Raw genomic sequence first — 17,609 nt, 5'->3', positions numbered from 1 at the left:
TGAGAGAGAGGGGTGGAGGGAAAGAGATGTGGAGCTACTGCTTTTGAGCACAGCCACATCTCTCTTGTAACACCTAGTTGTTTACTCATCCAATGTCTGAGACACCATAGGTCAAAATGAAGATATCTCTGCAAGCAATGGGAAGACCCTTGGTCTCCTGATACATGACTGGAAGTAAGATGAGCTAGAGCACTATGTCCAGGTTATTCAAACTACGCATTGTAAAAAAACAAACACAACTTGGGCCTTTTGAGATACCTGTTTTATCTCAGTTCTGGACAGGATCCTTGCAATGTTCCCTCTATTTTTTTTTCATTTGTGTGTGAATGAGTTTTGTTCTGGGCAGCAGTACCAAGGCAATGTGTGTGCACATGCAGTCAAAATGAGGTTTTCTTGATTCAACCTGAGCGGAATCTAAAATTAACTGAGAAGACATTAAAAAAACTTGTCTGAGCACACACATGAGCATGCCTTAGGGGGAACACTGGATCCTTGCCACTTACTACATGGACAGGATGGGTAGTGAATGTGTTTCTGCTATAGCGTCTGCAGTATGCAACAGTCTTCTCCAGTCATAAGCTGGTATCTGGAACCTACACATTTAATTCATGTGCAAAGTTAGCACCTTCCTGAAGATCCAGGACTACGTTTTCCTGATAAACTGAATTTGGTGCAGTCTGTTACATACTGAAATAAGTTGCCTGTGAGAAGAAAAAGTGGACCATGTATTATGAGAGAGTAACAATCCCATCACTTACTTGCAAATGAAGCCTCCACTTTCACACTTCTTTCTGGCATCTGTATTCTCTGGGAAGAGCAGCTCTGGTCTATGAAGGACATCCACCAGCACAGACAACTCTGCCTGGACAAGTGGACGTAAGCGATCTTCCAAAGCTGAAACTATATCCTGAAGTGTAAATGCACATATTTAAACAGTTACATTGGAAGGATCCATAAAGACTTCCCTGGGGAGAAAAACCCACAATAAGTCTATTGCTTATTAGGGATGTGCACAGAACCGGCGGGGGCCAGTTTGACAGCAGGGGGATAACTTTAAGGGTGGGGGAGCATGCACTTACTCCCCACCAACTTTTCCCCACTGACGCTCAGTTTCCTCAAAGTCCATTGGGCGGCCGCCTCGTTGTCCCATTTACCCGAAGTACTCGATGCACCTGCGTGTGTTGGGCTTGTGCACATCGCGCTTGCGAGCATGTATGTTGCGTCCATATGCATGATGTGCATGCACCAGACCAGACACACACAGGCACGTCAAGTACTTCCGGTAAAGGGGACAACAGGCGGCAGGGAGGTGCACTGCCACCCCAATGGACTTTGAGGAAAACAATCGCCGGCGGGGGAAACGTGCCAGTGGAGAGGTTAAGTGCACCCTCTCCTGCTCTTAAAGGCAGACACTCCCCTGCTGTCGAGCCTTTGAACCAGCCTGTGTTCGAACTAGGGATGTGCACGATATTTATCGGCGCCGGCGGGGGTAGGGCTTTAAGGGCGGGGGAGAGTGTACTCACCCCCCCCGCCGCGTTTCCCCCGCCGGCGCTCTCCGAATTTGAAGCCCCTCGGGGCGGCAGCGTTCCTCCTTGCCGCCCCGTTTGCCCCGTCGGCCGGAAGTGGCTGGAAGTTCCGAGCGCATGTGTGCCCGACGGGGCAAACGGGGCGGCAAGGAGGAACGCTGCTGCCCCGAGGGGCTTCAAATTCGGAGAGCGCCGGTGGGGGAAACGCGGCGGGGGGGTGAGTACACTCTCCCCCGCCCTTAAAGCCCTACCCCCGCCGGCGCCAAATCGCCGAATCTGCCCCGACACCCGAAACGTTTCGGCGGCCTTTTCAATGGCCGCTGAAACGTATCGGGCACAAGCCTAGTTCGAACCTGTTTGGAGGCCCACAGAAGGGCCTCTGAACAGGTTTGTGCACGTCCCTATTGCTTATTCCACCAAATTTTAATAAGTACATTTCCAGCTAACGGCAAAAAACTTGCCAGTACAAATGCTCAGTCTTTCCATCATCATATTGCAACTTGAAAAATGAGCAGAGATAATCACACTTCATAACTTGTGTTAATTGTCTCTCATCATTAACAGAACTAGTTAAAAAAGCTTACAGAACCATTGAGCATTTATGATGCTAATACTACAACAATTTTATTTATACTACTTTTTGTAAACATCCGCATCAAACTGGGTGCTATAAACTATGTTATTAATTTAGAAAAAGGAGTAGATTGTTTCAAGAACATAATACTTTGGGTCTAACAAAATTGTTATTAGTGATATTAGTGAATGATATTAATGACATATTAGTAACTACCCAAATACTCATTTATGTGATGGCTTGTGTCTTGTAGGTTGTGTTGTGCTGGGAGAAAAGGGATGCTGCTTCAAAAACACAGCTTACTATATGTTGTGTTATCTATATGTTTCTAAATTTTTGTCATTAAAGTAACATCTGAATGAAGTCTGAACACAATCCTCGCACCCACAGCTTCCCTTGCTCCAGACTAACACAATAACGCAATATTTGGCAACACAGGAAGTAACAAATAAATTGTTATCCGCAAAAAGATAAGTTCAATACAATTCCATAGATCTTCCCAGCAAACCTTTTAAAAGGGATAAAATCAATTTACTGCGTGGAGTGCTGTAAAAAGTGTAGTGCAGTAATATAAGTGCCATATTTTCTGCTTCCCCTGAATCACAGGGGCACCTGCACAAATAATAAGGTATCTTTTTCTATCTGCTCTCCAACCAGGTTGATAGAAAATTGTTGAAATGAGTGAAGGTAAAAGCTCTCCGATGTGTTGGGCATGTCACATTATAAAGATAACTTGCTGAAGGTTGAGGACAGATAAGCCACCAGTTCTTAATACAGTTGGGAAGTTTACTTCTCTCCTCCTGCATTTCAACATCCAAGATGTGCTGTTCCATTATTCTAATGGCCTATTCATAGCCATTAGCAATTAAGTATTCAGGGGAGAGTCCGAACTTAAGAAGCTTTCTCTTCAGCTTTAATAACCACTTAGAGTGTGACTGGTCCTCCAAAACTAAGGGGGACAATCCACTTGGGCAAAATTTGAGCCTCAACCAGTATTTACATACTGCCATCCATGCTTTGGTCTCTTCCTTGTTCACCCAGCCTTTAACCTAAGGGCAGAATTAGATACACCTTTTGACACCTAGAGGACCGCTCTTAAAAATGTAGACTGAATAGCTTCTAACAGAGCCAAGTTAGTATAAGGACCCAACTGAGTTCCAAAAAGCAGCTGAGCCTTTGATTTAGCCTGAAACAGCTTAATGGTTGCCAGCAAAAAATGCACGCCCTGGGGCCTTGCCTGGTTTCAATTGAGTTATAAGCCTATCAACTTCCTCGATGGAAACTGCTAGCCAATCAGGTATAATCAAATTGCTCAAGTCTAATGGCTCTGCGTTCCTAGCCTGGCTCCAATAAAGGTTCTTAAAATGCTCTTCCTATGCCTCTCCCAGGATATAATAATCTGCTCTATCAGTGCCCTTATTAGGACACTCCATGGTCATATGCCATAAGGTAACATGATCCCTATTCTTTACTGTGTTGATTATTAGTCAAGAGTCTTTCAATGGATTATCTCTTAATAAGGCTTTAAAAGGCTTCTGTGCCAACGCTACCTCCTCAGTCAAGGCTAACCCTGAATTTGAACTATTTCTTTAAAAAAACTAAAACTAATTTTAACAAAATAATTTTTTAAAGAAATAATACAATCCCAGACCAACCGATCTTTAGATCTCCTGTATTGAAGTTTCCTTAATACACCAGTACTTTTTTCAACCAACAAATTAGACTGCAAAATCTGTATCATGGAATTATAATGGGCAAATTTATAATTAACCACCTCAGCAGACAGAATGCTTGATTGCAATCAGAGGCGCTCTAACCCCCAGATCTTGGGGACCCTGGTCTGGTCCTGCAAGGTCCGAAGGGACCTCCAAATGGCCGGGGGCCTCCAGCAGCCACCCCGCAACACATCCGTGCTTTAAAAATTTTATTATTATCATTACTGCGGCCAAGGGGTGGATGGTGGGGGGAGTGGAGCAGTCCTTCTCCCCTCTCCCCCATCCCATGGCAGCGGCGGCAGGGGCCGGAGTGACACTGGGCCTGTCCCTTCAGGCCAGCGTCTTTTTCCAACTGCGAAGCGTGCCTGCACAGTTGAGATCTTCTCAAGCCCATGATGTCATGGGCTTGCAACGATCTCTCAACTGCGCAGGCGTGTCTCGCAGTTGTAAACAGATGATGGCCCAAACAGATGGGCCCAGCTTCACTCCACCCATCCTGGGGGAGGGGAGAAGGACTGCTCCGCTCCCCACCCCCACAGCCACCCCTTGGCCATGGTAATGATAATATTTTTTATCACGGACATTTACCAGGGCGGGCATGGCCGCTTGGCGACTAGCCCCCCAAAGGAGGTTTTGGGGGTGCCTCATGGGGGGGCGGCTTGCAGCTAGGCAGTCTGGGTACCCAAATAGCCTAGGTGCGTCCCTGATTGCAATTCTTTCATCCAATCCAACAAAGCCTGCAGCCATCTTGGAGTTGAGCTGTTTTATTATTTATTTAACATATTTTTATACCACCCAAAACTTGCATCTCTGGGCAACTTACAATTAAAATCATTTGAACAATAAAATCATTAACATTCATTTAAAACCCAACATGAAAAAGTATTAAAACTATAAATCTAATTAAAAGACTGGGTGAATAAATATGTCTTCAGTGCCTTTTTAAAAGTTGCTAGAGATGGAGACGCTCTTATTCCAACAGGGAGCTGTTCTGTGCATTTTAATCTAATTATCCCAAAATATGAATTATGCAGCACACCAACCACTAGGGAAGCATAATGGTGGCACGCCAAAGAAATCAGAGAGAGACACCCACCAGTAGGTGATCACTATCTAAATGGCAAGCTACATTCAACTGCTCCACATCAGTTAGTACTTTGCAGGGAAACTAAGATATAATCAATTTTTGACATTTTCCCCAAAGTGGACCAAAAGGTAAACTCTCCTGGCCCATCCTGATCTGTTGCCTCATTCAAAACATATAGATCCAAGCTGTTTGCCAACTGAGCAAGACAAAACCAGGCAAAATTACTGATCTTATTCTTAAATTGTCAGGTTTGTTGCCAAACAGCCTCATCCCAATCTGGAAGGCAGCAATTAAAATGTGTGTACAACTCAAAATCACTCGCACCTAACCTAGCATTTAAATCTCCAACCACAATTACCTAGAATGAGGAGGGAAGATTTATTAAACCGCTGATATAGTTTTCCAATTCCTGCCAAAGCATTTTAAACTGAGAGTACGAACGTAATGGGGGCCTCCTAATAATATATTTATTAGGAGGAAATGAATTTGAAAAGCTGTCAGGTGCACCACCATTGCCCAAGTCTGAAAAGATGGAAGCTTCTTGATTCCCGCTCTTACATTTGTAGAAATTAAGACTGCTACTCCTACCCAAGTTCTATCCTTTATTTCACTAGCAATAGCAATAGCAATAGCAATAGCAATAGCACTTACATTTATATACCGCTCTATAGCCGGAGCTCTCTAAGCGGTTTACAATGATTTTAGCATATTGCCCCCAACATTCTGGGTACTCATTTTACCGACCTCGGAAGGATGGAAGGCTGAGTCAACCTTGAGCCCCTGGTCAGGATCGAACTTGTAACCTTCTGGTTACAGGGTGGCAGTTTTACCACTGCGCCACCAGGGCCCACTAGGGACAGCAGCAAGCGAAAAAGGATGATGCTCATTGAATGTCACTTCCCCTAAATACCAAGTATCTGGTAAGGAAATTATGTCAGATTTAGTTAAATAGTTCATGAGGGATATGTCTATACTTTTGGTTTTCCAGCCTGCAATATTGCAGGAGACTAGGGAAGTCTTACTGTGGCCCAAAAATTGTCAGTCAAGGGTGTCAGGTGTTGCTAATCATAATAACAATGATAATAACAATACAACTTTGTTAGCTGGCACCACACCATAACAAACTGTTAAATCAATCACCTGAATTGTAAAAGGTTTCAGGTCTAGGGGGATTAGAGCATAAAGTGCTCTCAGTAAGGTTCAGAATATCCCACATCAAAAATTGACCCCCACACTCCTCTGCCACATTAGGGGCAACTAGACAATCACCAAGATTAAGTGAGTCTGCCTGTCCCTGCACACCGGATACATTTTCCATCCCAAAAAAATCCAATAGGGGCCATTATCTGAGTTATCTAAGCCTTAGCCACTTGGGCGATATTCTGTAGCTGTCAGCTTCATCATGGCTGTCTCTAAAGACTCATTTGAACAGGGGTGGGGCCACCATTGGGCCAACGGGTTCAAAGAACCCAGGCCGAGCCCAATCAGGGACTGCGTCTCGTGACCCCGACATGCCCCCCGTGTCTGACGTCAGACGCGGGGGTGCTGGTTTAGCTCTGGAGCAGGGGCCGCGCGGCCCCTTTGGGAGTTGAACTCCAACTCTTGAACGGAGCCTCAAGGTTCTCTTCAGGAGCCGGGCCACGCCCCCTGTGTCTGACGTCAATATTCAGTATCTCCCCAGGAATCTGAATCAATGGCTCTTCCAAAGCCTTTAATGTCTCCTTGTCCAGCTGTATCACATCTTCCTGATCTGTACCACCATGTTCATATCATAAACTTTCAACCTTTGAAAATAGAAATAATGCAACACACTTACCTGCAATCTCTCAATTATGTTTCGGTAATCCCTGGAAGCAGCCATCACAGAGTCTCTCCGAGCAGCATTCCTTACTGTCATCCTCCAATTCATGGCTGTTTTTTGTACTATGTTATGAGACTTCAGGAAGAGGTTGTTGACTTGGCTGTCCAAATCAACAGGAATAGCAATCGCTCTACCCTTTGCTGAAAGAGATAAAGGGCATTGTTGTCTCTAGCCCAAAACATATCACGTGACATACATTTCAGCTCGTTTCCCCCTAACATGCTGTTATTTATCAGCTGACACAAATGTAGCCATAAAGGGCCAATTGCAATATGATATGGAGCCCTTTCTCAAGAGCAGAGAAAGGGCTCCAATGGGACAAGGGGAGGATGCCTCAAAAAGCTTACCTCCTCTGCAGATGAGCAGGTCCTTGCCTCTGGGCGTGTAGATTGCCCACCCAAACTATCACTGGCTGCTGCCAGTTGCTCCGAGGGTTAGGGGTGTCAGAACACGTTGCCCCGCATCACCCCGCCCCCCTCGGAGCTCCTATAATGTACTGCACAAGTGCGTGGTGCATTATGGGGATCCCCCTTCCTGAGTCTGCTAGCTGCTGCTGCTTGCCGCCGTGGCTGACAAACGATTGCAAAAATGAGAATAAGGGAGTGCTCATTCCCTTAATCTTGTTTTAGAGGGAGGCTTCATAGGTAGGTTTGCCACCGTGGTGTTGCCAGGATCAAGCCCAATCCTGGCAGTTCACACACGCATGCTGGGCCAGGCTGGGCTCCCTTATCCCAGTTTTGTACACGTGTGTGAATAGCCTCACTATATTTTTGATGCTTCCAAAAAAAGTTGTGGCGTGAGCAGCGCATATCACCATCAATTGTTTTGTGCTCAGTACTGGCATATTCACTTATACCATTTCCCCACAGACATTAATGCAGCACTTTATCAGGTAGTGTTTCCCTACTTCCATGCCCAGATTATTCTCATCAGGACTCAAGCCCACTGTGGGCTATAACCTGAGTGATGTCAGCCAGAATTCAGTCTATTCATTTCAGCCAATTCAAGCCAAGAGGAAAATGTACAAAGAGTAGTCATACCAGCAAATAATCCTCTTTACATCAGTCAACCATAGTTGTTGCTCCCACAGTGCTCTCTATGTAAGGATTCTTATTCTGGATTGTGCACTAATATAAGCAACTAATAACCTTACTCTTCGTGGCAAAGTATCTCTTTGACCTTGCTCCTTCTTGCCTCTGCTCATGAGCCACGTCTGACAAGTCTATGGGCAGCTTCACAGGACACACCAAAAGCTAACCTCCAGTTCTCGAGCGGACCAGACCGACTTCCGGTGGTGTAGGGATATGCTGACATCAGCCACATCATCCAAACCCACCAACACCAGCAACTTGTGGTTCCAAACTCAACATCTGTAACTGACTTGAGCTCTTGGTTAAAGATGTTGGGTTTGGAACCACAAGTAGAGCAGAATATGCGGACCTTGTCAGGTTAAGATGACATGAGCAATACTGGCATATTGCGCTGCCCTCCCCACCCTGGGAACCAGAGGTTCGGTTTTTGGCATGTCCTGTGAAGCTGCTGTATGTGTCTTTGTTGACTAATTTTGGTAACAAGCACAAGGCTACCAAGGATTGCACAGATTAATTCTGAGGATTCTTAAAACTCCAGCAATACTGTTGCCTCAAGCTATCTGAACTCTCTAATTTGGGAGGGCAAAGATTATGCAGATATGACTAGGAATGTGTGAATCGATTCAGGTACAAATGGATTTGTACCAGAATCTAGGTGATTCGGGTGATTTGAAGACAACAAACTGCCCCTGTGGTTCATTGGCTAGATTCGGGTCCAAATCGAATCACATCTGACTCAATTTGAATTGATGCGAGATTCAGTTTTCTCCTATTAATTCCTCCCAATTCCCAGCTTTCATTTTTTTGAAAAAGAAAACAAGCTCCACCTTGTAGAGGTGGAGTTATGAAGCAAAATGTGTGGTCACTATTTTTCAAGTGTCTTGATTCTTTGGTGTATAATAACTTTTCCTCAATGAATCATTACAGTTTACTTTGACTGTCACTGGACAGTGCCAACTATCTACTGCCATGTGTCAACTACTCCCCCCCCCCACACTAGGGTACTCAATTTATTCTTTAGGAATTTTGGAAGTGTTTAGATTCTTTGGTGTCTTCATTACACACCTTCATTTCTTATGTTCATTTTGACCCCACTGCTTTGCCGGTGGGGGTGGGGAATTAATTGCATCCCATGTGCCAACTACCCTCCAATCTGCAAGCCACTGGGTACTCAGACACAAAATAATCTATACAATATTCCTAAAAAAATAAAATAAGCTGAGTACCCCACTGCCTTGCAGGTGGGGAGGGGGTGTAGTTGGCACATGGCAGTTGACAGCTGGCACTGTCCAATGACAGTCAAAATGAACACAAGAAATCAAGGTGTGCAATGAATCCTCACAGGGATTCATTATTAGGAAATGTTATTATACACCAAAGAATCTAAACACTTGAAAAATAATGACCACACATTTCGCTCCATAACTCCACTTCTACAAGGGCTAGAGCTTAGCTTTAAAAAAAAAAAATGAAAGATGGGATTCCATGTTAGGGTTAGAATAGGGTGATTTCAAATCCCCATTATTTCCTATGGAGGAAATATACAAAAGAACTAAAAACCTTTTTAAAAAACCATTAAAAAAAACAACGAAGTGCCCCAATGCCTTGAAATTTGGGTGGTGGGCGGCACCTATGGGGAACCACCCACCCCCTGAATTTGGTGCCCCTAGGACCTTTATAAGTGGTCCTAATCAATCTGAATCCAAATCAAATCAAATTTAAATAGAATCTGGGGTGATTTGGGGGGACAGATTCAGACACAAAATAAATCAGGGGTGATTCAATTCAGGCACAAATCAAATTTTAAAAACTGATTTGTGCACATCCCTAGATAGGCCTCAAAAAGAAAAGAAAAATCATTACATGGCACAAATCTGGCTTCTTTTTTTAAAGTACAAGCTGATTGAGAACATCTTTGAATGTCTGAAGGTGACCACAAAAATGTTTGTACACTAGTACAATAGAATTAAATTCTTTTTGCTGATATGCCTCTAATGCTTAATGCTCTTAAAATGCTTCATAACAGAAACAGAGCACATATCAGCTAACTTCAGAACAACTTTGGTGATGTTCCTGAGTTATTCATTTTACACATACTGGAGCACACACTACCTTTCAATAGGTTCTCAAGGAGGCTTACTGATACAATAATCACAGGTCTAGCTTCACTTGTGGTAAAGGACTTCTATCACTCCAGTTGGAAAAGAGAGCTGGAGGAAAGCCTGCAACATTATGGTTTCTCCCTTTTGCACTGATAACTCTGGGGTATGAAAATGCCAGGGTTAAACTCAAAGAATATATGATATGGAGCATCAAACTGATCAGGCTCTATTCCTGTTGCTGTCCATTTGGGCAACCAAGTTCTGAGTTTCAACCCTGCCAGATACCTAAACCAGATAACTGTGCCAAAATACCACAAAGCTTTGACACAGGCACGATGCAATACCTTGCAAACAGCAGTCCTGGAAGGGAGATATCGAAAAATCTCCTACAAAGAACACACTTGTCTCTGCAAATCAGGAGATATTGAAAAACAGCTCATGTATTCCCCCTTCAACCTTTAAGCCCTTACTGAAGACATTTCTTTTCTGCCAGGCATGTGCCCTTTAATTTCTTTCTTTCTTTTAAAATCTCGATGCTGTTCTTGCTTTGTACACCGCCCTGAGTCTGTGGATTGGGCAGTATAAAAATCTTTCAATAAATGAATCAATGAATGTGCTCCTTTATTGTCAATTTTACCGAGATATACAGCATAAACATATAACCCCCTTTATTAGCAGCCATCCAGGTTGTACAGATTCTTTTTATCTCGATTATCTTTTAACTGACCAGAATAATTTGAGATCTTATAATGTGGCTGTTTAATAGCCAATAAAATTCACCACGAGTTCATTAAGAATCATTGTTAACTGTGCTTAACTATGTGCTTAAATATTGTATCATAACCTTGTAGGTTATGTAGGTTTATTTTGTTGGGCTTCTGTTTGTAAACTGTGCAGTTCTGTGACTGTAATAAAGGATTTATTTATTCAATCATTCATCCATTCACTCACAGTTACATAATAATAAAGCACAAGTTAAAACTTGCAGCTTAAAAAGGAAAAACCTGAAATATTTCCTGATCCCCCCCATCCCTGCAGATGCCTTTGTGCTAAGCCAAGTACATCTCAACAACAACTGGAACCACAATTTGTCTCTAGTGTGGTGAATAGACAGAAAAGACACATAATAGTTGAAATTATATTTGTATTGACCCTACTTGCTGAGGATTGTAAAAACTGCAGATTGTACAGAATGTGTGGTGTGAAAGTCCAAACGTTGCTATTTTTAGCATTACACTTTGTTGCACTGTACTGTAAATCAGTAAAAAGTATTTGTTGAAGTGTGATGGAACAAGTGGAGGGAAGGTGGAGTAAAGGACTTGCATATCAGGGTACTACATGGGGTTTTGTTGGTTGACACGCTAACAAGCACAAAGTGCCGAACAGAAAGTGCTTATACATAGTATGTTAAAATTGATGTACAGAGTTTTCTTACCTACATCTGAAAGTACTCGAATGCAGCTTTCCACTGATGCTTTTTGGCTGGGCATTAACCAGTTGCAGTGGTATACTCTAAACACGCCTTGCAACAGTTGCACAAACACAGGCTGCCGAGTCTGGGGGGGAAACCCACAAATAAGACTAAAGGAAATAATAATAATCAGTAAGTTTCCTCTATACCTGGAAGGCTAAAGTCTATCACTATACTAAGTTGTTCTAAACAAACTAATTGCTTTGCTTGGGAGTCCAAAGCACTTTAAAAGCAAAACTTTCTTAAAATTCTTGACAACACATACATAACAAAAATAGCAAAAATGCCAAAATGCACTCTGATTAGATTCTACCAGAATGTACTAGAGCAGGGATTGTCAACTAGGAGTAAACAATCGCATGGGATCCTCTGAAGCCTCATAGGAGTATGTGGAGCCCTCCTGCCTCACTGACCCACCGCTCACTGTTTGAATGGGGGGTAAGAGCAACAGTACCCCCTGCCCAAAATGAGCTAATATTAACTTTGGATACAACCTGGAGCTTTCCCAGATGGGCAGCTTTACTGTGGCAGGAAGTACTGGAGATTAAGCCATTTTCGAGCACTGCACCAAAGTGTTACTCTTTTAGGACACATATAATGTGCAGTAACTGCAAACTGTCAGGAGCAAAGCTGAATAATGCCATTGGCTGTATGAAAGGCACCTTCTATATGAACATCAACATTTGACATCACTGTAAATGGTTCCATGTTATGAACTCCCCCTGGCACCCCAGACTAAGTATAGTGAAGCTGTGTTCAACTGCCATTTGGAAAAGCTCTTGTTCTATTTTAATTTCCATTACATATTTTGTACATGTAAATTTTGCCCACCCACCCCTCACTGCCCTGGAAAAAGCCTAGTGAACGTCCATGCTCCAGAGCGCAGGAGAGACAAGGTAGCCACAGGCTACCTTTGGTTCGACTGATTAGTTTTGTTGGCCAGATTAATTTGGCTTATACTTGCCACCACTTTCGCAAGCTCTACCTGTGTATCTCACAATTCTTGGCTGCTTACATATTATTTTATTTCTCACTAACTTTTGACTTACATCATTAAATCTTGTAAAACTGTAAAATTAGATTATCAATTTTAAAATAAACTTGTACTTCCCACCAAATCTGGCAAGATTTCTGGATGGTGGTCACACTTCTTGTTCCATTAATTTCAATAGGATGACTCATGACAAACTTACTCTGCATATGAGCCACTGACTATAGTAGCTGGTCTGGTAGCTAACATTTAAATGTGTACATGTATTTATTTGCAAATTGATTTTTTAAAACTTGTTGAAAGAAAAATTAAGTTTACGACTGACCAGCAAATGGCTCTAATGCATCTAAAATTGACACCCCCCCAAAAAAAAGCGGGGTAGGGAGGATAATAAATAAAACATAAACAATAATTGTATTATAATATTATAATAATATAATAAACTTATATTATTTATAAGTAGCTACTCTATTGAATAATTCAAAATGATCTGCTACAAACATTTTCTAAACCAAAATTATTATTTGGGTGTTGTACTGCAAGAACATGAACTAAGTACTTGCTTTAGATTTAAGAACAAAAACATTTTCTTTTGAAACAGGACTAGTACCTTTCTTATGAGGCAAGACTACAACACCTGGGGCTTTTTAGTTTAGAAAAAAGACGACTGCGGGGAGACATAATGGAGGTCTATAAAATCATGCATGGTGTGGAGAAAGTGGAGAGAGAGAAATTCTTTTCCCTCTCACACAACACTAGAACCAGGGGTCACTCCATTAAATTGATTGCCAGGAGGCTAGGACCAACAAACGGAAGTCCTGTTTTATACAACACGTGATCCACTTGTGGAACTCTCTGCCACAGGATGTGGTGACAGCCAACAACCTGGATTGCTTTAAGAGGGGTTTGGATAACTTCATGGAGGAAAGGTCTATCAATGGCTACTAGTCGGAGGGCTACAGGCCACCTCTAGCCTCCAAGGCAGGATGCCTCTGAGTACCAGTTGCGGGGGAGTAACAGCAGGAGAGAGGGCACACCTTCAACTCCTGCCTGTGGCTTCCAGCGGCATCTGGTGGACCACTGTGCGAAACAGGATGCTGGACTAGATGGGCCTTGGGCCTGATCTAGCTGGGCTGTTCTTATGTTCTTATGTAAGGTTGTCCCATCGAGTCGCTGTTGACTCCTAGTGACTAGAGCCCTGTCTTTGGTATAATACAGGAGGGGTTTACCATTGCCATCTCCTGTGCAGTATGAGATGATGCCTTTCAGCATCTTCCTATATCGGTTGCTGCCTGATATAGGTGTTTCCCATAGTCTGGGAAACATACCAGCGGGGATTCGAACCAGCAGCTTCTTGCTCCCTAGGCAAGTTATTTCCCCGCTGCACCATTAAGATTTACAGGCCAAAACAAGACTACCAACAGTTTAAATGTTTATTCTCCACATCTTAAGTATCTCAACTAACTAATGAAAACTATTAACACCATGACAAAAATGACATCTAGGATCATTTTTGGATCTAGGAACGATTTGGAAATACCTCTTTTAATTTGACAAAGATTGATCTCTGTTACAGGGTGAAAGCGATTAGAGAAAAGAAAACAAATGTTTTGAAAATGGAGCATGAGCAGTAAGCGTACTTACAGCTCAACACAGAAAGTGAAAGCCATAATTGCCTACGATAACTCAAACTGTTGCAGACACTGGCTCACATGGTTCACAATACAATGCGGGTGGGTTGGAACAACTGTGTTTGTGTAACTTTCCAGCAGAGCGGAACTGCCCTGGTACGCAACTCTGTTATCAGTGTTTACACAAACACAGAGGCGCAGTTGGTGCTCCTGAGGGCAGCACTAGAACTAATGAGTTGAAATTACAAAGGACACAGACTTAGGCCTGACATTAGGAAGAATTTTTAATACAAGAGTGGTTTTACAATGGAACCGTTTGCCTCGTGCTGTGGTGGGCTCTCCTTCGCTACAGGTTTTCAAACAGAGTTTGGACGCATCTGTCAGGGATACCACAGCAGTTTCCTACCCGAGTCGGGAGTTGGACCAGAAGACCTCAGAAAGGTTCCTTCTAGTCCTAACATTCTATGATTCTAAAGGCAAGATGAGCATGTCTGTCTAAACAAAATAACTTTGCTAGTTATTCAGCAGAAGAATAAAGTATAACTTGGCTACATAGGAAGCTGCCTTATATACAGTAGAGTCAAACCATTGGTCCATCTAATTGAGTATTGTCTACTTTGACGGGCAGTGGCTGTCTAAGATTTCAGGCAGGAGTCTTTACTAACTCTACTTGGAGATGCTACCAGAGATTGAATCTGGGACCTTCTGCATACAAAGCAGATGCTCTACCACTGAGCTACAGCCCCATTTATTCACTGTGGCATTGATAATATCATAGTCATTAAATAAGCCAAGTAGTAAATATCTGGATTCCATAATCACAGTGTGGGTGGAGTTTAAACTAACTGTTTTATAGTGTTTGGACTGGATTTTATACTTGCAGTTTTAAAAATAAGCTTGTACCGTGATTTTTGGTGGAAATGCTGCTGCGGGTAGGTTTTTTAAAGTTGTTTTTCTCCGACTGCGGTGTTTGTGGTGTTTATGTGAGAATTTGGGTACAAGCTGGAAAAGTGCTTCCTCTGTTATGGTGTTTACGTGAGATTTCCAGGTGGTATTTCTGGTGGCATTTTCGTGGGGGGGAAAGGCACCCAAACGGCATAAGAGCTACACTGATAGTTTCAAGCTGACAGTTGTGCTAAGAGCAGAACAGATCAGAAATAGAGCTGCAGCCCGTGAATTTGAAGTGAATTAACACTGCATTCGTAGGTGGAAATCAGAAAAAGATGACCTGGCAAGTATGCCGAAATCAAAACATGGAAGGAGAAGTAAGTGGTGTTTCAGCCTGGCCTGATTTGGAGAATAAGCTTGTAGAGTGGATTAAAGAGCAGAGAGAAAAAGGACTGCCAGTCTCTACTGTGAAAATCCACCCACAAGCAAAATTAATGGCAGAACAAATGGGAATAACTGACTTTAAAAGGTAGCCCATATTGGTGCTCTAGATTTATGAGGTGAAATAATTTATCTGTGCACACTCAAACCACAATGGGACAGCAGCTGCCAAAGGACTGGTGGGGGGGGGGAATCGGCGTGTTTAAAGTTTGTTGCCAATGCTATTAAGCAGGGGGGGGAATTGTGCAATCACCAATAATTAATATGGATGAAGTTCCACTGATGTTTGTCTGTCTCCCTCAAATAGGACTATGAATGAAAAAGGAGAAAAAACAGTTTCCATGGTGACAACCGGAAGTGAGAAGACATCTTTCACGTGCATATGAGCCTGTGCTGCAAATGGTGACAAACTAAAACCAATGCTAATTTTTCAACTGAAATCTATCCCAAAAGCCATTTTCCTCCAGCTGTTATTCATGCTAATGAGAAAGGGTGGATGTGCGAATACATAATGTTAGAATGGCTTAATGAAATTTGGCAGAAAAGGAGCTTTTTTCCAACCATGTGGCATTTTAATAATGGACTTGATGTGTGCACACTTACTGGATTCAGTTAAAAATGAATGCAAAAAGGTATCAGCTATGCTAGCTGTGATTCCTGGTGGTTTGACCAAAGCCTTGCAGCCCTTAGACTTATCTGTGAACAAGGCATTTAAATGTGAAATGCGAAAGCGTTGGGAAAACTGGATAAGGAAAGGCCTGCATACATTCACAAAGGGCAGGAAAATGTGCAAAGCAACCTACGGCAAGGTCGCAAAATGGATTTTGGAAGCATGGAAAGCTGTTAAAACTTCTTCAGTGATTTCTAGTTTCACAGAAGCTGGAATTATACAATTTGAAAATGCTGAAAACGATGCAACTGACATTTCACAACAGGATAAAAATGACGAGGATACAGACTACCTTGAAAAATTAGATGTGACCTTGTTAAACCTTTTTATTTCAGAGAGTGATAATTCGGACTTCGAAGGTTTCCTTTGAAGTGCAATTTGAAATTTATAATTTTGGAATGTGATGTGGGGAGAAAGCAACCAATGTTTACTTTGAAGTGCAATTTGAAGTTTATAGCGCGAGGTGCTTAAAAATAAATGAAAGAAGGTTTCCTATGGAATGTAATTGGAAATTACTTCCGCAATGTGATGTGTTAAAAAAATTTTTTAAATTGTTCAGCATTTATGTCTTAATTTCCTTTCATTGTTTTAAGACAGACGAGGATATGGGTTACAATATTTAGCTATAGTAAAATTTTAAACTTAGCTGTACAATAGCAAAATTTTAAGTGTTCAGCACAACAAAATAATGTATGATGCCCCCCTCTAACTGCGGTGTTTATACTGATGCAGTGTCTCTGCTGGCTTTCTGCAATTTTTCAGCCTTTTTTCTTTACTGCGGCATTTACACCTATGCAGCATTTCTACCAAAAATTACAGTAAACCGTTTTTGTTGAAAACAGTTCAGATCTATTTCAAATAAATAAAATTTAGGGCTATCCCCAAATGACCAATAAAGGAGCACAAAATAAGCTTCTCTCTTTTTGTTAAGTTATTAGAATGCCAAATGGCAAGCCAGATCTGAGACTGTGCAACAAGACATGTACTCTATCGCAATGATGCACAATGCAACTGTCTATGCTTACTTGCACATCATCATACAATCTAATGTACACTACAGTGTGATCCTCAGCAGCATATATAGGCCAACTCACATCAGAATGCACCCAGTGTAAAAGCCTTCAGCACCTCTGTCCCAGTGCAGCCTTACTGCTAACCTTCCATTCTTCCATAACCTCAGCATGGAACCAAAATTTCAATATCCACCCAGCTGCCTTTTTCTGAGAATGAATTAGCTTTTGATAGCCACTGCTAAATGTGTGAATTAAAGCTTTTAGGAGGGAAAAGAGAAAGCCACCTCCTGCAGGGCACCATGCAAAAAAACTATTTAGAGCACTGCATGTGAGATGCTTGGAAAACTTCCTCTACTATTAGTGTCAATGAATCTAGGCATTCACTGCTGTTGTGACAGGAGCTGATGTGTGGCTGTCAAGCCTGCAACATCACTCCCTGGAAGGCAAAAAGACCTAGTCAATCATGTATGTTGTGCTACAAGCTGGAAGGTGGTGGTGGTGGTGGAATGGAGGAAGAGAGAGATTTCTTTCCCTCCCAATACATTATC

The 17,609-nt window shown here is 42.4% G+C and overlaps 1 protein-coding gene and 1 non-coding gene across 14 annotated transcripts in view; both read right to left on the bottom strand.

Annotated features, from left to right (window-relative positions):
- ITPR1 (inositol 1,4,5-trisphosphate receptor type 1) overlaps positions 1–17,609 on the bottom strand; it is a 323,955-nt gene that overhangs the window by 120,529 nt on the left and 185,817 nt on the right. For all 13 annotated transcript variants that reach the window (XM_053296706.1, XM_053296710.1, XM_053296713.1 and 10 more), the window contains 3 exons: positions 11,392–11,512; positions 6,719–6,903; positions 759–907 (listed from right to left, as the gene is read on the bottom strand). In XM_053296706.1, coding sequence (XP_053152681.1) covers positions 759–907; positions 6,719–6,903; positions 11,392–11,512 — 455 coding nt within the window. The remainder of the gene's footprint in view (positions 1–758; positions 908–6,718; positions 6,904–11,391; positions 11,513–17,609) is intronic.
- On the bottom strand, positions 14,724–14,795 carry TRNAT-UGU (transfer RNA threonine (anticodon UGU)). Its single transcript has one exon. It is a non-coding gene; the product is annotated as a tRNA-Thr (tRNA).

Source organism: Hemicordylus capensis, chromosome 2, assembly GCF_027244095.1.
Source record: "Hemicordylus capensis ecotype Gifberg chromosome 2, rHemCap1.1.pri, whole genome shotgun sequence".
Lineage (NCBI taxonomy): Eukaryota > Metazoa > Chordata > Lepidosauria > Squamata > Cordylidae > Hemicordylus > Hemicordylus capensis.
Note: the sequence above shows the minus strand (reverse complement) of the source record. Positions and strands in the feature narration are given on the sequence as shown.